The 22,837-nt window shown below is 41.5% G+C and overlaps 1 protein-coding gene across 1 annotated transcript; it reads right to left on the reverse strand.

The window, feature by feature from the left end:
- Positions 1-2,203: 2,203 nt before the first annotated feature.
- Positions 2,204-21,750, reverse strand: LOC311150567 (opsin-5-like; the record flags this gene model as incomplete). The annotated part of the gene is made up of 6 exons (XM_084188046.1): positions 2,204-2,917; positions 8,091-8,425; positions 9,954-10,081; positions 10,738-10,900; positions 14,425-14,518; positions 21,697-21,750. 6 exons carry the CDS (start codon positions 21,748-21,750, stop codon positions 2,204-2,206), a joined length of 1,488 nt encoding a protein of 495 aa, XP_084044172.1.
- Between the last annotated feature and the right edge of the window lie 1,087 nt (positions 21,751-22,837).

Here is a 22,837-nt window from a genome sequence, read left to right on the forward strand (position 1 = left end):
AGAGCCCAGATGATGAACTAGTGTGCCCAGACAGCAACAACAGGACAAGGGTAGAGCCCAGATGATGAACTAGGGTGCCCAGACAGCAGGCAGCAAAATAAACTTGGGTAGAGCCCAGATGCATGAGACTAGAAGACCATAGAGCTGCTGTGTTCAAGCTTCTCCTTGGGGTCAGACCCACCCAATCCCAGATCTATCCAACCCCAGTGATCAACTCTAACCACCACATGGCTGCTGCTGTGAAACACTGTTTTAATTGAATGTTTTAAAAAGGATCAGGGATGAGAAAGCGTTAAGATCAACACATTGTTTAAAGGCATTGATTCATGTTTCATGGAAACCTTCCCATATTGTAATACTAACATTTTAATCAAGGCTGGAGCCTGTTGCTTTCATTAATCCCCTTCGCAAACAGGAGAAAATTAATCTCTGCATGAATGATTGATGAATAGATCAGCGAATGCAAATGTGGATTAGCGTCTGTGTTCTCCACCCAATAATTACATCCATCAAATTTAAGGTTGTTTAAATCAACATTGTTCCAATTGCACCCAAATTATTCACTCTAATTAAGTACGATTGTTTACTTTAATCAAGACTACAAAACAATTATATTTTTATCTTTGCATCATTATATTCTCAAATAGGAAGTTAGTAATTCAATGAATGATTAAAACAGATTTTGTGGCGTGGTGCAGCGGTCTAAGGCACTGCATCGCAGTGTTGCGGCATCGCTGCAGCCTGGGGTTCGATCCCAGGCTGTGTCATTACCGGCCGCGAGTCCCATAGGGTGGCACACAATTGGCCCAGCGTCATCCGGGTTTGGCCAGGGGTGCCTCGCCTGCAGACTGACTTCGGTCGTCGGTTGAACGGTGGTTCCTCTGACACATTGGTGCAGCTGGCTTCTGGGTTAAGTGAGTGGGTGTTAAGAAGTGCGGTTTGGCAGGTCATGTTTTGGAGGACACATGACTCGACCTTCACCTCTCACGAGCCCGTTGGGGAGTTGCAGCGATGAGACAAGATCGTAATCACGAAAACGGGTAAAAATTACCAAAAATATAATATAAATAAATAACAGATTTCAATACAGTTACCCAGAGAGAGAAGGTGCATGGTAAAGTTAGTTCAGCTGTGGAAAATGGGAGGAAGGTTAAATTGCTTTGTAACAGGATTGGAGGGAATCGACAGCTTGTAGATTTGTTTTAGGTTTTTTTTGTGTGTGTGATGGAGGACATCCCATGTCGATGACTGTCATGCATATTTTTCAACCAGTTTTCACACAAAATTGCTTTGTAACAGGATTGGAGGGAATCGACAGCTTGTAGATAATTTTGGGGGGACCTGTGTGATGTAAGACATCATACGCAGATGACTGTCATGCATATTTTACATCCAGTTTTCACACACAATATTTTTCACACACAATGGAGTCAATACCAGACAACACAAATCTGTTTTCGCATGTTTTTTCCTCCCCACTCTCTCTCTCACTTTGAATTTGACTATCTACAGTTGCTCAATTTGCATTTGTTTAATTGCCTTGCTCACTCTTTCTCCCCTTCTCTGTGTTGCGCTTTTATACACAGTTGTTGAATGAGCTGTTTAATTGTTGAGTGAGTAGCGAATTCCCTCGTCTATTGTCATCTCTTGAAAGGTATCAGTATATACAGCTGTTTGATTTTGACTTTGGTTGATTATCTCTCTCTCTCTCTCTCTCTCTCTCATCTATCTATTTTATACATACAGACAACAGTGTACAGTTTCATGTTGAGTAAAGCCATGCTGTACTAAACCAACCTGTTATCTGTATTAGAAATCCAGCATCCGTGTACCTGCATTAGCAAAGTGTAAACAATGGTTGGAATTGGGGTGTAGAGGAAGTTGGACTGATGTCAAAGTTGGTTGGGCTTTCCATCGTCATGTGTCCAACTGTTTATTGCCGCACACAGGAAACAGTATTGTACCTGTGGTTTTCCTCCCAATCCATCAGGTCCTTCACTTCTTTTCCACTGTGTTCTCCTCCAGCCCACATGAATCCCTAAAGGACGACCCAGGTTTTTAATAAGTAGTACGTTTCAATGAAGAGTCACTGTCTATCTTGACAGATAAACAAATAAAGATATATACACTTATTTAAATAAATTCCATAATTTAAAATATGAACTGCATAATATATAAAACCAGAGAATACATATATAACATTTTAGGGCCAGGCAACTTTAGCGTGTCCCGGCACCATCTCCAAGTTGATCTGAATGTTGTCGATCTCCGAGGTCCTTTTTCCGTGCATGGTGGCTCGCAGGGACTTCTTATGACAGGCTTCCTGCTTTTTCTGCTGCCGCCTCTGCTTCCGTGTCTGTTTCTGCATCAATGGCTGCAGCTGCAGCCGGGGCTCTGTTGAGAGCTGATGCTGAGGTGTGTTAACGTTGGCTGAGGAGCCGGGGATGTCGGTGCCGCCATGGCAACCTCTGGGGTAGTGTCTGAAGCACTCAAAGGCATCACTGCACTTCTCGCAGGCCCTGCTGCAACCTCTGGACCCGGCGAGAGCTTGGCAGGCGGACGAGTTGGGGGAACAGGACTGGCCGTGGCCCAGTCGTCTGCGGAGCGATTGGAGGCTGACCCGGACTACGGAGTGGGAGTGGCACTTCCCCACAGCGCCCTGGGAGCAGGAGCACAGGCAGACCTTCAGAAAGGCCCTGCGAAGGCTCACCAAGTCCCGGTACATCACCCTGCGGAAGTTGGGCCTCAGCAGCAGGCAGATGATGGGGTTGTAGATGGTGGAGGACTTGGCAAACATGGCGGGCACGGCGAACGCCAAAGGTGGGATGTTCTCCATGTGTCCGAACGCTGCCCACATCGACACCACGGCATAAGGGCTCCACGCTGCGAAGAAACCGATACAGACAGCAACACTAAGCTGGAGAAGAAGAAAAAATGGAAAAGAGAGAGAGAGAGAGAGAGAGAGAGAGAAATGTTAACAGTTTAACAAGATCTATTGTCAGATTGCACTCTGCACTCCATACACAACTGACTGACTCTCGAGGATTAAATGATTGAAACAGGCCATTGAGATTATTTTAACGCCAAGGTTTAAAGAAAAGGACATCAGAGCCTATCTGACTTCCATTGATTGGATGGAGAGAGTAAAATATTATATAAGTGAAGCTTTCTCGTATGGATCACGGCATGGTCGCGGGAAGATGTTTTGGGGTGGCTGTTCTGTCTGGCATTTAGTTGTTGACAGCAGGTAGACACCTTGTTTATATTGGAGAAGGCAACATATTTAAGTAGCGAAGCATTTAAGTTGATCATGTTGTGAGATGGAAGTTGTTTTCGGTTGGTGGTGAGTAAACTTGCCCAACAAAAATATAGGATATATTTGTTGTCTTAAGGGGAAGGTGTTACAGGTTTTGGTTTTTCCATTTATGTTTTAGGGTTGGACTTTAGCACGTATAGCTCGTTAGCACGTAGGGCGCACAGATCGGTGTCACCTCGTTAGTCAGTATGTGTTACACCTGTGTTGGTTGCCATCTAATTAGTGGGAAGGCGTTTCACCTGACCTGGCCCAGGTGCTATTTAAGAGTGGCTGGCCAAGTGCTCCAGTTATCTTGAGAGATGTGGAGGGTCAATACCTTTAGCTGGCGATTCCTATTTGATTTCTAGAAAAACGTTCCTTTGTCTGATTTTGTTTTGCTCCACCTTTTTGGTTTTCTTCCTGTCTTTAATTTTGGTGTAGGTTTTTCTTTTGTTTGCCTCTTCTTAGGCAAATTTAGTGGGTGCTCATGGTGGGTATCTTTTAGGTTCCAGTTGTTGTTGCTAGTTACATTTCAGTGGACACCCCCATTTTGTGTCTTTCTGAACCCCTCCTAAAACTTCCCCTAATTCCCCTTTTCTGTTTGAGCAACATTTTTGGTTTTCTTGCTGGGGAACGTAACAAAATGGCCACCCTACTTCCCGCAGCTATGGATCACGGGCGAAGCTCATAGCAAGGATGGCTTTGGCTGATGACCACTAAGCAGCGATTGCAGCAGGCACCTGACTCCACATCCATCATAATGTATTCCTGTATAACTGTAGCCAATTTCCTCTGAGAACCTCCATCACTAGGGGATCTATTGAAGTTACTTCCAATCTCAGGGAGAGCGAGAGAAACAGAGATCAAAAGCTTTATTTATACAGCACAATTCAGACATGCAATGCAACACAATGTGCTTCACAGGAAAAAACTAATAAAAACAATTAAAATAAAAACTGAACTATTTACTACACAACAAACATAAGATTTAAAAAAAAAGAATAACAATAAAAACTGAACGACTAAGGAAAAGCAAAGCTTAAAAGGTGTGTTTTAAGATCTCTTTTAAAAATGTCCACAGTTTCGGCCCCCCTCAGGTTATTTGGCAGGCTATTCCAGAGGCTGGGGGCATAGTAACTAAAGGCTGCTGCTCCATGCCTCTTGGTCCTAGGCTTTAGGATAGTTAAAAGGCCAGTGCCAGAGGACCTGAGGGACCTACTTGGTACATACAGTGCATTTGGAAAGTATTCAGACCCCTTGTCTTTTTCCACATTTTGTTACAGCCTTATTCTAAAATATATATATTTTTTAATTTCCCTCATCAATCTACACACAATACCCCATAATGACAAAGCGAAAACAGGTTTATAGAAATGTTTGCAAATGTATTAAATATATATATATATATACCTTATTTACATAAGTATTCAGACCCTTTGCTATTTCACTCGAAATTGAGCTCAGATGCATCCTGTTTCCATTGATAATTCTTGAGATGTTTCCACAACTTGGAGTCCACCTGTGGTAAATTCAATTGATTGGACATGATTTGGAAAGGCACACGCCTGTCTATATAAGGTCACACAGTTGACAGTGCATGTCAGAACAAAAACCAAGCCATGAGGTCAAAGGATTTGTCCGTAGAGCTCCGAGACAGGATTGTGTCGAGGCACAGATCTGTGGAAGGGTACCAAAACATTTCTGCTGCATTGAAGATCCCCAAGAACACAGTGGCCTCCATCATTCTTAAATGGAAGAAGTTTGGAACCACCAAGACTCTTCCTAGAGCTGGCCGCCCGGCCAAACAGAGCAATCGGGGGAGAAGGGCCTTGGTCAGGGAGGTGACCTAGAACCCGATGGTCACTCTTACAGCACTCCAGAGTTCCTCTGTGGAGATGGGAGAACCTTCCAGAAGAACAACAATCTCTGCAGCACTCCACCAATCAGGCCTTTATGGTAGAGTGGCCAGACGGAAGCCACTCCTCAGTAAAAGGCACATGACAGCCCTTTTTGGAGTTTGCCAAAAGGACTCTCAGACCAAGAGAAACAAGATTCTCTGGTCTGATGAAACCAAGATTGAACTCTTTGGCCTGAATGCCAAGCGTCACGTCTGGAGGAAACCTGGCACCATCCCTAAGGTGAAGCATGGTGGTGGCAGCATCATGCTGTGGGGATGTTTTTCAGCGGGAGGGACTGGGAGATTAGTCAGGATCGAGGCAAAGATGAACGGAGCAAAGTACAGCGAGATCTTGATGAAAACCTGCACCAGAGTGCTCAGGACCTCAGACTGGGGCGAAGGTTCACCTTCCAACAGGACAACAACCCTAAGCACACAGCCAAGACAATGCAGGAGTGGCTTCGGGACCTGTCTCTGAATGTCCTTGAGTGGCCCAGCCAGAGCCCGGACTTGAACCCAATCGAACATCTCTAGAGAGATCTGAAAATAGCTGTGCAGCGATGCTCCCCATCCAACCTGACAGAGCATGTGAGGATCTGCAGAGAACAGTGGGAGAAACTCCCCAAATACAGGTATGCCAAGCTTGTAGTGTCATACCCAAGAAGACTCGAGGCTGCAATCGTTGCCAAAAAGTTATTCAACAATGTACTGAGTAAAGGGTTTGAATATGTAAAACTTGCAAAAATGTATAAAAACTAGGGGTGTAACGATTCGTTTTAACAACGATTCGATTTGTATCACGATTCGTGGTTGTCGATACGATTCAAGGACGATATTGGTTCATTTAGAACGATACGATCCGAAACGATTCAGTGACTTGAAATCGATTCAGTAACCTTTTAGCCAAAAATTCAACCAGTGTGACTGAAATAAATTCCTGGATACTGGACAGTGCAGGTGAAGTTTCCTAGATTCCTGTTTCTTGTAAGGACCGCAATGGTGGCTTGATAATTTCTCGCTCGTCGGCTTCTCCTCTGTCGTCCGCCATGCTATGTTTTGTTGTCTTTGCGCCTTTGCGCTGCTGCTGGCGCGGGGCGATGACGTCACGGATAGGCAGACTGAATCGAGTAATGTTTAAAGCCTTTATCATTAAAAGTGCTAAGAAAAAACATCCACATAAAGTCTGACGTGCTTAAATCCAATGGGTTATTTCCTAGTATCGATACAATCGATTTATTACATTTTAAAACGATGTTAGATTGATATATGTTGTCCAAAAGGCCAACTCGCCGAGCACAGATCGATGTAGTTGGATCATAGGAATATAAATCGATACATCGATGTAGTAGATGGATCGTTACACCCCTAATAAAAACCTGTTTTTGCTTTGTCATTATGGGGTATTGTGTGTAGATTGATGAGTAAAAAAAACAATTTAATCAATTTTAGAATAAGGCTGTAACGTAACAAAATGTGGGAAAAGTAAAGGGGTCTGAATACTTTCCGAATGCACTGTAACTTAAAAGCATGTCAGACATGTATTGGGATGCACAATCGTGGATTCATTTAAAAACCAATAGGAGAATCTTAAAATGTATTATAAAACTCACAGGCAGCCAGTGCAGAGACCTTAAAACCGGTGTAATGTGTGCTCTCCATCTTGTCTTGGTCAGTACCCTTGCTGCAGCATTCTGTATGTTTTGCAGTTGACCAATAGCTTTCTTGGGTAGACCAGCCAGGAGAGCATTACAGTAGTCAAGCCTGCTTGTAATAAAGCATGGATAGGTTTCTCTGTATCAGCCTGAGAGAGAAACGTCCGCACCTTGGCAATGTTCCTCAGGTGGTAAAAAGCTATTTTAGTCACATTCTTAATGTGTGAATCGAAATTGAGTTCCGAATCTAAAATAACTCCTAGGTTTTTTACCTGGTGTTTTATCTTTATTGCCCGTGAATTAAAATGTGCGGCCAGATTCACTCTCTGTGCTTTGGCTCCAACAATATGTACCTCGGTCTTGTCTTGATTTAGCTGGAGGAAGTTGTGAGCCATCCAAGTATTTAAATCATGAATACAGTCTAATAATTTATCTGTGGAGCTAAAATCCTCTGGTGACACAGAAATGTAAAGTTGTGTATCGTCTGCGTAGCAGTGAAAATAAATGCTGTGTTTTCTGAACAGTACCAAAAATCAAACCTTGTGGAACGCCCCATGCGATATGTATTTTCTATGAGTTATTTTCACCAAGTGTGACAAAAAACTCCCAACAGGCCAACCCACCTCTCCAGTCTGTCCAGAAGGACATCATGGTCAACAGTGTCGAATGCAGCACTTAAATCCAAGAGTACAAGGACAGAGAGCTGTTTGGCATCTGTGTTGGCTCTAAGATCATTTGCCACTTTAAGGCTGTCTCTGTGCTGGGCCCGAAAACCATATTGGAATTTTTCCAAAATACAGTTTGCATTTAAAAAATAATTTAGCTGTTTGAAAACCAATTTCTCCTGAATTTTGCTTAAGAATGGAAGGCTGGCTGAAAATGGCTAAGAATCTAGATTACGAGAGAGCGAGAGAGCGAAATAATCATTATTGTTAGCCATTTTCTGCAGTATTAATGAGGGGAAGTCTTGAAAGAGTACTGACTGAGCATCCTGTTCATGACATTAATCCAGACAGGACTGGACAGCATACATCCATAAACATGCATTCCTATTATCCTATTCCCTTTCCAACTACAAACCCCCTATTACAGTATGTGAAGTGGCCCTAGTTGTGACTATATAATACACAATTGAATGACTTCCCCAAAATGTATCAACCAATCAAATGTATTTCTGCCTTTTTAAAGCAAGTTGTCATAGCATGCTTTACAATACAGTACCACTGTGAGACTACACAGTGCTCACCTTCACAATAACAGTCTGGATGTTGCTCATCTTGGTCTGACGGGCCTCGTGATGCTCCATCGCCTTATGGGAGGCTCGGACCGTCATCAGGATGCCCGTGTAGGACACCACGATGACACAGCAGGGCACGATGTAGCACAAGACAAAGAGCACCGCAGTGTAGGAGCGGGCCACGGGATGCAGGTTGGACAGGCGCCAGTCGATGCAGCAGGCTGTGCCGTAGGGCTCCGGACCATACTCACCCCAGTGGGCCAGAGGGGAGCAGGCAAACATCAGGGCCCAAGCCCACGCACAGGCTATCAGTAGACGGCCATGGACGGGGTTGAACTGGTTACCTGGATGGATGGATGGATGGATGGATGGATGGATGGATGGATGGATGGATGGATATATGAGTGGGGAGATGGATGGATGAATTGATGGATAAATGGATGGATGGGATATGGATGGATGGGTGGGGAGATGGATGGATGAATCAATAAATGGATGGATGGATGGAGAGATGGATGGATGGATGGATGGATGGATGGATGGATGGAGAGATGGATGGATGATGGGGAGATGGATGGATGGATGGATGGGGAGATGGATGGATGGATGGATGGATGGGTGGATGGATGGATGGATGGATGGAGAGATATATTGATGAATGGATGGGGACATGGATGAATGGACGGATGGATGGGGACATGGATGGATGGGGAGATGGATGGGGAGATGTATTGATGAATGGATGGGGACATGGATGAATGGACAGATGGATGGGGACATGAATGAATGGACGGATGGATGGGGAGATGTATTGATAGGGAGGTGGATGGATGGAGAGATGTATTGATAAGGAGATGGATGGATGGATGGATGGATGGATGGATGGATGGATGGATGGATGGGGAGGTGGACAGTCAGTTTAAAGCTGCAATATGTAACTTTGTTGGCGACCCGACCAAATTCACATAGGAATGTGAGTTATAGATCTGTCATTCGCATAGAAAAGATGTCTAAGAAGCGGTAGATATGTTCTATGTGTGCTATTTCTATGCTTTCCATTTCGTTTTAGCGGCTTTTACTTTCGATTTTGTACACCAGCTTCAAACAGCTGAAAATATAATATTTTTGATTATTGAAAATATATTTCACAGCGCTTTAGATGGTGCAATGATTTTCATAAACTGAAATTAGGCAAACTATTAGAATTTTAGCAACCAGGAAATGGCAGCATGATTTCTGCATATTGCACCTTTAATAGGTAGCATGGTCATCATTAGAGATTCTGATAAGTACATGGGTGGATTTGCGGAGGAACATGATGTTTCTCAAAGTGAAAATGTCATAGGGTAATATTTTGACAGGTACACATTTTTCTGAACTGCTTTGAATGCTCCGAGGGGGATTTTCCCAATTCCCAGCCCTGGATATGTATGCATGGAATTGACTAAATATATGGATAACTAACCCATTATATTACATACTAGGCCACATTTCAAAAGAACAGCAATGAATAAATGAATAACTAATTTGTTCCATTTGGTTAAGCGTGTCTCGGGCTAAAACATCCAAGCATCCATGCAGATGCAATTTGTCAGTACAATTGCCAAAAAATGATTCTCAGAGTTTAACGCTGAATATAAAGCTGGATAGCACCGTTTTTTGGCAACATCACAAGCCACACTAATTGAGTGTCGGCTAGTCGCAAGTGGACTCGTCAGCCATCAAAGCAGTGGCTGATGAGTGCTGGGTCATTGCGGAATTACCTAGTTCTTTACATTTTTTGCCATCAATGGTCAACCACTTATTTTCGAATGTACTATTCCTATGTCAATTCCATGGGCAAGACTAGGGCCAGGCTCTTTGATGACTTACCGTAGAGAGGATAACATACTTTCACAAAACACACCATGCTCAACAGGGTGAGAGTTGTCAGACTGCAGACTCCAAACAACATGCCGCAGAACGCGTAGATCAAACACGCTGTTTTCCCAAACAGCCACCTGAGGGAAGGGGGGGAAGGGAAAAAAGAGAGGAAGAAAATTAGGGAGAGTGAGAAAGAGAGAGAGACACAGAAAGAAAGAGAAAGTTGGAGAGAGAACCCACTGGTTGTTTGTTTAGCACTCCATGGATAGTATAAAGCAGCACCTGTAACCACACGACCAAACCAGATCGCTAATTGAACCTTGACAATTGGAAAGGAGAGTTTTTAATACAAACCCAACACATTCACTAATCTGCCTTAAAACAGTGTGGTGGCCAGCGTTAGACATCAAAGCATTCAGTCAAAACACTACTGTTTCCTCCAACTCTGTCTGTGAAGTACAGGAGCCAGTCACATGTGATGTGAAGCCTTTCCTTTTCTCTCCAATAGGCTGTTACTGTGGCTTGGCAGTACTGTATGGGGTCTTTCATGCTATTATGTTGAACCAAACTCCACTGTGCTGGCCTGGACATTTCCTTTTCACTTGATCCTTTCTAGGAGGTTCCTGTGGATGAGTAACCAGGTCAGCACAGGTCAGCTTGGCTGGACTCTGTAGTGTAAAATTGCATACAGTACCAGACCTGGGTACGTCCTTATTTCACTGTTATTTGTACAGTACCTGTGGTAGATATTTGCTAGGCTTGGCTTTGTAGTGTAAACAGGTGTGTACAGTACCTGTGGTAGATGCTGGAAGTGATGGCCATGGGGTAGAGGGACAGGGTCAGACCCATGTCGCTGATGGCCTGGTTGATTATGAAGAACTCAGCAGGTTTGAGCAGGTGCTTCTTCTTGTAGGAGACGTAGAGAAGCGTGCTGTTGCCAAACAGAGAGCACATGCCTGCACACCAGAGACAGAGACACAACTCAGTAGCCTGCTGTGAGAACTACCACAGAGACAGACACAGCTGAGGACAACAACTGGCGGCTTATACATATGTAGAAATAAAAATACTAGAACAGAAATGGATGTACTGTCAAATGGCTGTCGTCTGGGGGTATGTCCATTTTAGTCATTCTATTTACATGCCTAAAAACAGTACAGTTAAGGAACATGTTTGAAATAAATGACGTCCCAATGGGGCTGTTTTCAGAAGGAATATTAAGTGAAGTGTTCAGAGACACTGAATATGTTATATCATTTCCCCAGGCTTGTCCTATCAATGAAGTGTAATTACACGTTGTTGTAACAAATGAACAAGGACACTCCATAAATCTAGAAGTACAAAGAAAGGACATATTTTAGATTTTGGAATTATACCTCTCATTCAACCATTCTATAGAAATTCACTTCATTGATTTTCCAATCTTCTTATCTAAATCAATCGTCATTAGATACCCTAATTATTTTGTCATCAATATGGGAGAAGCAACAAAGAGATGAAAACGGCTGAAATATCAATATCAGTAGCACAATATGAACATCCTTGATCACCAATGTCTCTCTTACAGCCTGCTAAATTCTCCAAATTAATTTATAATCACACAAAGGAAATAGTATTTGCATCATTAATATATCGGCCAGTAGATATTACAAAACATTTAACTTCATAAGAACATTTCCTTTTAACTGGAAGTCTATGTAATATCAAAGCTGCCACATTATATCCCTTTACAGCATAGCTTTGAATTCAATGTATCTGGTCTTATTGTAACACCTGCCCTATCCCAGCCTAATGTCAGACAGCTTGAGAAGGGTCTTACTTCTAGTTACAATATATTCATTGAGAAGCACTGCCTTTGAACAATGTAAAGATGTCCATGACCTTGAATGTACATGACCCTCTGACCCATCTGAATGTATGTATGTAACTGTAGGAAGTAATCGGAAAAAATGTAAATCATGAAATGTGTAATAACTTCAAATATGACATATGGATGGATGGGGAGATGAGTGATATATATATATATATATATATATATATATATATATATATATATATATATATATATGTATATACACTACCGTTCAAAAGTTTGGGGTCACTTAGAAATGTCCTTGTTTTCAAAAGAAAAGCAACTTTTTTGTCCATTAAAATAACATCAAATTGATCAGAAATACAGTGTAGACATTGTTAATGTTGTAAATGGCTATTGTAGCTGGAAACGGCTGATTTTTTATGGAATATCTACATAGGCGTACAGAGGCCCATTATCAGCAACCATCAGTCCTGTGTTCCAATGGCATGTTGTGTTTGCTAATCCAAGTTTATCATTTTAAAAGGCTAATTGATTATTAGAAAACCCTTTTGCATTTATGTTAGCACAGCTGAAAACTGTTGTGCTGATTAAATAAGCAATAACACTTGCCTTCTTGAGACTAGTTGAGTATCTGGAGCGTCAGCAATTGTGGGTTCGATTACAGGCTCAAAATGGCCAGAAACAAATAACTTTCTTCTGAAACTCGTCAGTCTATTCTTGTTCTGAGAAACTGAAGATCTCGTACAACGCTGTGTACTACTCCCTTCACAGAACAGCGCAAACTGGCTCTAACCAGAATATAAAGAGGAGTGGGAGGACCCGGTGCACAACTGAGCAAGAGGACAAATACATTAGAGTGTCTAGTTTGAGAAACAGACGCCTCACAGGTCCTCAACTGGCAGCTTCATTAAATAGTACCCGCAAAACACCAGTCTCAACGTCAACAGTGAAGAGGCGACTCCGGGATGCTGACCTTCTAGGCAGAGTTGCAAAGAAAAAGACATATCTCAGACTGGCCAATAAAAAGAAAATATTAAGATGGGCAAAAGAACACAGACACTGGACAGAGGAAGATTGGAAAAAAGTGTTATGGACAGACGAATCAAAGATTGAGGTGTTCGGATCACAAAGAAGAACATTTGTGAGACGCAGACCAAATGAAAAGATGCTGGAGGAGTGCTTGATACCATCTGTCAAGCATGGTGGAGGCAATGTGATAGTCTGGGGGTGCTTTGGTGGTGGTAAAGTGGGAGATTTGTACAGGGTAAAAGGGATCTTGAAGAAGGAAGGCTATCACTCCATTTTGCAACGCCATGCCATACCCTGTGGACAGCACTTGATTGGAGCCAATTTCCTCCTACAACAGGACAATGACCCAAAGCACAGCTCCAAACTATGCAACAACTATTTCGGGAAGAAGCAGTCAGCTGGTATTCTGTCTGTAATGGAGTGGCCAGCACAGTCATCAGATCTCAACCCTATTGAGATGTTGTGGGAGCAGCTTGACCGTATGGTACGTAAGAAGTGCCCATCAAGCCAATCCAACTTGTGGGAGGTGCTTCAGGAAGCATGGGGTGAAATCTCTTCGGATTACCTCAACAAATTGTCAACTAGAATGCCAAAGGTCTGCAAGGCTGTAATTGCTGCAAATGGAGGATTATTTGACTAAAGCAAAGTTTGAAGGACAATTATTATTTCAATGAAAAAATCATGCATTTTGCTATATTTCCTATTCAAACTCATTTCATGGAAAACAATGACATTTCTAAGTGACCCCAAACAAAAAATAATCATTTCACTTCACCAATTTTGGCTATTTTGTGTATGTCCATTACATTAAATTCAAATAAAAATCCATTTAAATTACATGTTGTAATGCAACAAAATAGGAAAAATGCCAAAGGGGATGAATACTTTTGCAAGGCACTGTGTGTATATATATATATATATATAAATATCTCAATACATCCATAAGAGTGGAGGGAAATCTTCAAGAGACCCTTAGCGTTTTATTCCCCACCACTTTGAACATACAGAACTCTTCACTGTGCATTTCAGGCTTGTTCTGCGTTTAATCAAAAAGGTGCACGGGGGGGGGGGGTGGGGGGTGTAGTGTGCCTGTTTTTATCTCTCTTCAGAGCTTGCTGCTATAGCCTGTATTAGATATAAAACGTTTCCAGTAATACTTTTAAGATCAAAGACTTTGGTGGAAAGCTAGCTAGTTAATCTGGGTAAGATTTCTACAGCATTGTGGCCTTGGCGCACAGCTTAACCATTGACAGAACTAACGCCCCACGGCCTCCTCTCTTGTCAGAACCCAAGATGAGACGTGTGTCTGTGTGTCTATGGAAATACAGATCCCCCCCCCCACCCTCCACACACACACACACACACACACACACACACACACACATACACCCACTCCCAGTGTGTAGTCTGGCATCATGTTGAGTTGATGGACATGTCTCAGCTGAAGCAGAACAGTCCTCACAGCAGGAAGCTGACTGATAGAGTTGGTCATGTTACAGTACAGTAAGATGCTTCATCCTCTCCTTTCTGCCTACAGTACATTTTCATTTGAAGAAAAGCAGTGCGGCTCTGTTTTCCTTCATGTGGGTAACTGGGGGTGTTAGTGAATCATTTCTGAAGAGAGAGCTCACTTACCAAACACAGCGTACACTATGGCTACTGTTATGTCTGCCGCCACAGGTATGTTTGAATGGAATGCAATGTCGTCAATGCCCGCAAATGCCCCCATCTGAAATGGAAGAGAATAGAAAGAGATAGTTACATATGTGTACTGAACATGATCAATACCCTCTCTCTCTCGCCAATATGTGGAGTTGACTACATCAAAACAAGTTGGTTTAAAAAAAAAAAGTTTTATCTAGCAACTTCCATTCATCCTCCAAGTCGTGTGGTTGAGTGCCGCAAGGAAATACCTAGTTAAGCTGCAGCTGGCCCAGAACAGTGCGGCACGTCTTGCTCTTCATTGTAATCAGAGGGCTAATATAAATACTTTGTATGCCAATCTCTCTTGGCTAAGAGTTGAAGAGAGACTGACTGCATCACTTCTTCTTTTATAAGAAACAATGTGTTGAAAATGTCAAATTATTTGCATAGTCAACTTACACACAGCTCTGACACACACACACTTACCCTACCAGACGTGCCACCAGGGGTCTTTTCACAGTCCACAAATCCAGAACAAATTCAAGAAAGCGTACAGTATTATATAGAGCCATTATTGCATGGAACTCCCATTTCATATTGCTCAAATGAACAGCAAACCTGGTTTCAAAAAACAGATAAAGCAACACCTCATGGCAAAACGCCTCTCCCCTATTTGACCTAGATATTCTGTGTGCATGTATTGATATGTAGACTACGTGTGCCTTTTTTAAATTGATGTAGTTCTGTCCTTGAGCTGTTCTTGTCTATTAATGTTCTGTATTATGTCATGTTTTATGTTTTGTGTGGAACCCAGGAAGAGTAGCTGCTGCTTTCACAACAGCTAATGGGGATCCTAATAAAATACCAAATACCAAGAAAGGTTGAATACCTCTCACATGTCCAGTCTGTTTTCACCTTGGTGTACTGAGGTTTACTGACAAGTTTACCTTTTTTTCCTCAGTGTTGCATGTCAGCAAATCAGAGAACATCCATGACATCCATGACCATACATCACCAAAGTGTTGTATGAGTTGGATTTTTAACAGTAAGATGAGTAAGAACTATTTTTTGTTGCAAGGCATTGAGAGGGGGATAGGAGATGAGAGTACGTTTGATTCTCTCTCTGTGTGTGTGTGTGTGTGTGTGTGTGAAACCATATTTTCACATGTATACATATTTAGAGTTCACATGTTAACACCACCACATAGTTCTGCTGTATGAAGGTCACTGCCTGTTAAAGGGCAATCCTTAGTTGCTACATCCATTTTTAGATTTATCAATTAATTATATGTACCCATTGATTCTTGAAGAATATAACATATACAGTGAGGGAAAAAAGTATTTGATCCACTGCTGATTTTGTACGTTTGCCCACTGACAAAGACATGATCAGTCTATAATTTTAATGTAGGTTTATTTGAACAGTGAGAGACAGAATAACAACAAAAAAATCCTGAAAAACGCATGTCAAAAATGTTATAAATTGATTTGCATTTTAATGAGGGAAATAAGTATTTGACCCCTCTGCAAAACATTACTTAGTACTTGGTGACAAAACCCTTGTTGGCAATCACAGAGGTTAGACGTTTCTTGTAGTTGGCCATCAGGTTTGCACACATCTCAGGAGGGATTTTGTCCCACTCCTCTTTGCAGATATTCTCCAAGTCATTAAGGTTTCGAGACTGACGTTTGGCAACTCGAACCTTCAGCTCCCTCCACAGATTTTCTATGGGATTAAGGTCTGGAGACTGGCTAGGCCACTCCAGGACCTTAATGTGCTTCTTCTTGAGCCACTCCTTTGTTGCCTTGGCCGTGTGTTTTGGGTCATTGTCATGCTGGAATACCCATCCACGACCCATTTTCAATGCCCTGGCTGAGGGAAGGAGGTTCTCACCCAAGATTTGATGTTACATTGCCCCGTCCATCGTCCCTTTGATGCGGTGAAGTTGTCCTGTCCCCTTAGCAGAAAAACACCCCCAAAGCATAATGTTTCCACCTCCATGTTTGACGGTGGGGATGGTGTTCTTGGGGTCATAGGCAGCATTCCTCCTCCAAACACGGCGAGTTGAGTTGATGCCAAAGAGCTCCATTTTGGTCTCATCTGACCACAACACTTTCACCCAGTTCTCTTCTGAATCATTCAGATGTTCATTGGCAAACTTCAGACGGGCATGTATATGTGCTTTCTTGAGCAGAGGGACCTTGGGGGCGCTGCAGGATTTCAGTCCTTCACGGCGTAGTGTGTTACCAATTGTTTTCTTGGTGACTATGGTCCCAGCTGCCTTGAGATCATTGACAAGATCCTCCCATTTAGTTCTGGGCTGATTTCTCACCGTTCTCATGATCATTGCAACTCCATGAGGTGAGATCTTGCATGGAGCTCGAGGCCGAGGGAGATTGACAGTGCTTTTGTGTTTCTTCCTTTTATACAGGTAACAAGCTGAGATTAGGAGCACTCCCTTTAAGAGTGTGCTCCTAATCTCAGCTCATTACCTGTATAAAAGACACCTGGGAGCCAGAAATCTTTCTGATTGAGAGGGGGTCAAATACTTATTTCCCTCATTAAAATGCAAATCAATTTATAAAAAAATGCGTTTTTCTGGATTTTTGTTGTTGTTATTCTGTCTCTCACTGTTCACTGTTCAAATAAACCTACCATTAAAATTATAGACTGATCATTTCTTTGTCAGTGGGCAAACGTACAAAATCAGCAGGGGATCAAATACTTTTTTCCCTCACTGTAAATACCTCATGAATTTAGCTCAACTGTCTTACCCCATCAGAACCTAAAATATAAGCTTGTTTTACTCCAATGTTTTTTAAACAAAGTAAATGTAAACAAACACTGTATAGCCTAAAAACATGGTTAAAACTATATTTGTGATATCATGGATGGTCAGTCCTTGCATCCATAGCGTAGTCTATGGGTTTGAGAGTGTTTGCATTTCTCCAGCCCCGTCCCTCAGTTTTTTACCGAAACTGTAGCGGTGAGTACACTTTGTTAATGTTTCAATTGAGGATTGCCACTTTAAACACCTTTAATAGAGTAATAGTGTTATTATATGGTGCAATCATCTAGTCAGTGAGTTTCTTTGTTCCATCAATATCAACCAAAACTTCTGAAGTCGAGAACAAAATTCTTAGTATTGCAAAAGGAAACATAAAAGGAAATTATTTTGAAATGTGAGAACAAATTAATTGTAAATGGATGCAAAAAAAAAGTTATGTGAAAATTAAATAAATAATATGCCTCCCTCTTTTCTGCAATTTTCTGATCTTGGTTGTTACCCTGGCCTTTGCTTTCGCTTTCTTTTTTGAAGTTGCAAGTTTGGGCATGTTCATTCCAGCAACATAGCACCCTGCATCCCACTGCTGGTTTGCCTCTGAAGCTAAGCAGATCGGTCCCGGTCAGTACTTGGAAGGGAGACCATATATAGCTAGAGGTGGTGACAAATAAACGTGAGGGTAAAAAATGTCACATATGGGGAATAACATTTTTACTGCGAAAAACACTTTAAAAATGTACATGTTCACAGGTGTCTGAAAACCATGTCTGACTAATGTGAAAATTTCAACAACACATTTTTTTGGTTCACAGGTGTCCGAAAACCATGTGTTTTTTGGTAAGGGACTGCAGGGCCATGTTAGCGCAGAGTCTGTTTTAGTGGATGTGGTCACACATTTTAACCAATGCATGGCACTGGGACCACTGGTGGTAGTATGAAACAGATTTCTGAATGGATATGGGCATTAAAAAAAACTCAAATCTTTATGCATGCATCATCTACTGTAGGCATGTAGTGTGTGTGTGTGTGAGCGCATTTGCGAGAGAGAGAGAGAGAGAGGTGGGTTGATGATGTTGACTTGTGACTTAAAGTAACCATCAACTCTCAGCCTATGTTGTTAGTTCAATGTTATACTCCCTAAGCGGACACATCAATCATTTTATGAGCTGCTTTTTTATTACAGTAAGAGGACATCAAATCTACAATGAAAATATAGCCTATAACTAATTACATAATAACTAAACTGTTACACAATAAAAGGTTGTATCTCAACTATCAGTCACAGGATAGGATCTTAAGTAGAGATCTGTTAGACACCTAATACACAAATGATGTCACCAGACTGCATAGTCACTGCATAGTCACTTTAACTCTACCCACATGTACATATTACTTCAACTATCTCAACTAGCCGGTGCCCCCACACATTGACTCTGCACCGGTACCCCCCTGTATATATAGCCTCCCTACTGTTATTTTATTTTACTTCAGCTCTTTTTTTCTCAACACTTTTTTTGTTGTTGTTTTATTTTTACTTTTTTTGTTAAAAATAAATGCACTGTTGGTTAAGGGCTGTAAGTAAGCATTTCACTGTAATGTCTGCACCTGTTGTATTCGGCGCATGTGACCAATAAAATGTGATTTGATTTGATTTGACACAGGGGTCACAGGGGTAAATTGCTTTGGGTTTCCTGGAAAGAAAACATATCCAACCAGAAATGACAAGGCAATATATCCTCTATTTAGAAGCCTAATCACATTAGTACAATACAAGACAATAATTAGACTAGACAAGAGTATTGTGTTCCAAAACCACTTGTATTGACTTCGACCTGTCTCGAGCTTTGCTTTAACCTGCCATTAAAACCGTTAAGGCCTAGATTCAATCAGAACAAGTGTTAACAGGCAATAGCTGACACCCCCATAGCTGATGTTTTGGTGATGTCGGATGCGGAACTGCATTGGAGGACCTTTCCAATCGGTGAGCAGCTGCTCTTGTGATTGTCATGAAGTCACACACGTCCCACTCGCGTTAGAAGTTCAGAACAAGAAAGTGTTGGTTATAGGCCCATAGAAATAATTACGCTGAAATTGAAAATCACTAAACGAAATAATTAGAATTTATATCAGCCTAATTGAGGTGTAGATTACACATCTCACATTTCAGTGTTCGAACTTGTAAACGAGGCTGCATGGGATTTATTAATAATAATGCAACCGCGCAGCCAATGACAATGTCCACTTAGGTATAATGCCGGGAGCAGCTTGTGGATTTGACAACTCTTAACTGCAGTTCCACCTCCGACACCTTCAAAACAGCAGCTATGCGAATGTTGGCTAAAACGCATCTGATTGAACCGGGCTCTAAATGAGTGTTCGATGGACTTATTTGACAGAAGTCGATGTAGCTACTCTATCCAATTGGATAGTAAATGTAAAGTGTAGAGTTTCCACATGACCATAACCCACAATTTAGAACACCACTGCTTTAATCAACAGTCACCCTGGGGTATGTTTAAATGAAATGCCTTTATTTACAGTCGGACAAATTCAATGATGGATTTGCCTTGAGCTCTGTTTAAAAGCAGAACACGTCAACTCTGAAAGGTAATTAATTGCAGGTATGCGCTAACTCGGATTTGATGGGTCTTCATGTTTTGCAGCGGAGTTTATTCTGTCACACCAATTCCACACCTGCTGTGAATAACTTTAATCCCACTGCCTATTTTTTTTCAATTCAGTGGATCTGAGAAGGATTATGGAGTGATATTTAATCTTGTGTGCGTTCTTTTAAAAAAATTTTTATTGTCTTTCCAGACAAAACAAAGCTCCATGGTTCAGATTTATTTCGCAAATGTTTCGTAGAATCCTGGATCGGTTTATTCTTTGAGTAGGGAGGAGGCATATAGCTCGGTCTAGTAGTGCAATACATCTGGATCAGAGCTAAATTGGCTCGTTATTCCCGAGAAGCATCAGCCGCATTGGTGTTTGAATGAAGAACAGCAATAAACAGTCTTCTGTTTTATTTTATTTACATGAAAAAAATCTGAAATTCGATACCAACTTGTGCATACACAGCTTTTTAAACTCGATGATGCTAGGCTACAGAACTATTGAATCCAATTCCAATAATTTCGCATGCAACAACAAAAATGACGAGTAAAGGCTATTTTAAGTTCATACCTTGTCAGTGTGCTGCTGGATTCCAGGAGTGTTGCTTGACAACTTCTAGGAAAGCCCCGGGAAGTTACCTGAAGATGCTGTTATTTAGCCTCCATAATACCACATTGGTGATGTCCAGCCGTGCCGTTACCCAGGTGGTAATTCAATTAGTTGTGTGTCGGAAATATGCACACATAACAATCAGCTCCATGGGTCTCCAAAATGAATTAAGAAATGCAGAATGCGCAGTGAGCGCTCATAACAGTGAAGGGTCCTTGAGAATGTGGGTATAGCAGCACCTGGCTGACAGTCTGTCAATTGGGCTATACTGATCGAAATCAGTCCTCTCCACCTGTTCTTAAGCCTACTACACTTGCTTTGTCAAAACATTATACTGAATGAATTCAACACCGTCATTACTGACGTCAGGTGCAAATTCGTAGAATTCTGGAGCAAATGGGAGCCCGGGATTTTACGCACATTGATACCCTATCCAATTCTCCAATTACCTCACTGTGAAATCGTTTCCTGCATGCTGTGTGAGCATCTCCTGTCAAAAACTATGGTATGGATGTTTTAACACAAGTCTAATTATTCCTATAGGCCTTGTGACTCACCCAATCCTATGGGTTTAATCAGAGGTCATAACCATCCACAGTACAGTATGTACTGGTCCATCACTATTTAATTGGATGGATCTGTACATAATTGCATTCTAAATGTATTTTCATTTTCTGAAATTATAGTGGACATTGGACAACATTCCTAGAGGGTTCAATAGGTCAACATTTAGTGTTCAATACATGTTCAACTTTTTATGTACTTTATTAAATTATTCTAATTAGGGCTGACAGAAAACCCCCTAAAGTGGATACGTATGTCACTGGTATGTCAGACTTCATTTATAATTAATTTCAAACATTGCATGCAGTCATCATCCACCCAAGTCCCCACCTGCCTCGAAAAACATCACTTTTTGATTGTAGTCAATGGTTTAATCATTGTCTTTGAAATGTGCTTCCCGGCTCCAGCTTTAATTAGGCTACAGCAGAAGTTCATTGCATATTACATTTACATTTTAGTCATTTAGCAGACGCTCTTATCCAGAGCGACTTACAGTTAGTGAGTGCATACATTTTTACGTGGGCATATCCCCCCACGTAAACTTAAATGGATTCCAATGCATGTATTAAATCAAAAGCGCATACATTTTCAATTTGCCACAGAAAACGACATTCACATTAGTCATACCTTGAAAGCTGACATGAATTATACTCAAACAAATTCCATCTGTGGAGGCCAGTGGAATAGTTACCTGTCTTAAAGGCGCCACATGGTCAATTCGACGTCTGCATTGGCCGTGCAGCATTAACGGTGATATGGCTTCTGTAAAAGTCAGGCATTTATACTTCTTGCGCTTTGCAGAGCTGTTGTGAAGGAAGTTGTCAAGGAAGTGCATTTGTGTTTATACAGGACCTCCCGCCCTCACCTACCGTCAACCAATCATTTCAATGCGGAGCTATATGGAGCCCTCCGCATTGTTACAAAATTTGAGAGGCGCATGTTGATGCTCTATGGATCTCTATTTTGCCCTCTGCAATTGCGGAGGTTCCGCAATTGCTTCACACCATCCATATGGCGCCTCCGACTACATTTTCAGATCAAGCATAAATTGGCTCTTAGGTTACATGTTTAAACTATCTCCATTGGCACCTGGATAGCCACAAGCCCGCTACACTCATTGATGGAAGGGCTGTGTTGGAACGCAGGACTGTGAATCATGCTAGAATTGTCCTAAACGAGCTTATCTCCAGGATGTAACTGTAGTGTCCATAAATCGAGTGTCTACACAGAAACCCACAGGGGTTAGAATTAATTTCATGTCTATGATGAGATTAAAACCAACACGACCCGAGGAGAGTTCTGACCTGCCAGGAATTAAAAAGCATTGTTTGTTTCAGTATTTCCTATAGCTAGAAAGACCAGGGATGTAAAGGCTAAACATTGATCCGCATTACATTCCTTTAACTACAGGCTGTTATCGTAATTGTTGTATTATAAGCAGAACACATTACACTGTAAAAATAGAATGTCTCAAAACACCATGATTTTGTAATGAAACCATGTAAAGTAGTGCACCTAAACTGAGATCTGGTGTTTGGAGGGTGTTTGAATGTAAACCCAATGTAAGTGTTTTAATACACATAATGTGTTTTAAACCAGAGATTAAGTACTCTGAAACACCCAAAGTGATTCTTCAACCTGAATATTGGTGTTTTTAAGAGTGTTGTGAAAACACTTTTTGGGGTTTCAGTGCATGTAAAAGGCAGCATCAAAACACAAAAACGGTGTTTCTCATACAATTAATGGTTTATAAATGCAAATAGTTTATATCCTAAATATTGATTGATAAGGGCCTATGGAGAATATTTTTTTGTGGAATTCCACCTTTATTT

The sequence above is a fragment of the Coregonus lavaretus genome (genome assembly GCF_964263955.1).
Source record: "Coregonus lavaretus genome assembly, chromosome: 23".
Taxonomy (NCBI): domain Eukaryota; kingdom Metazoa; phylum Chordata; class Actinopteri; order Salmoniformes; family Salmonidae; genus Coregonus; species Coregonus lavaretus.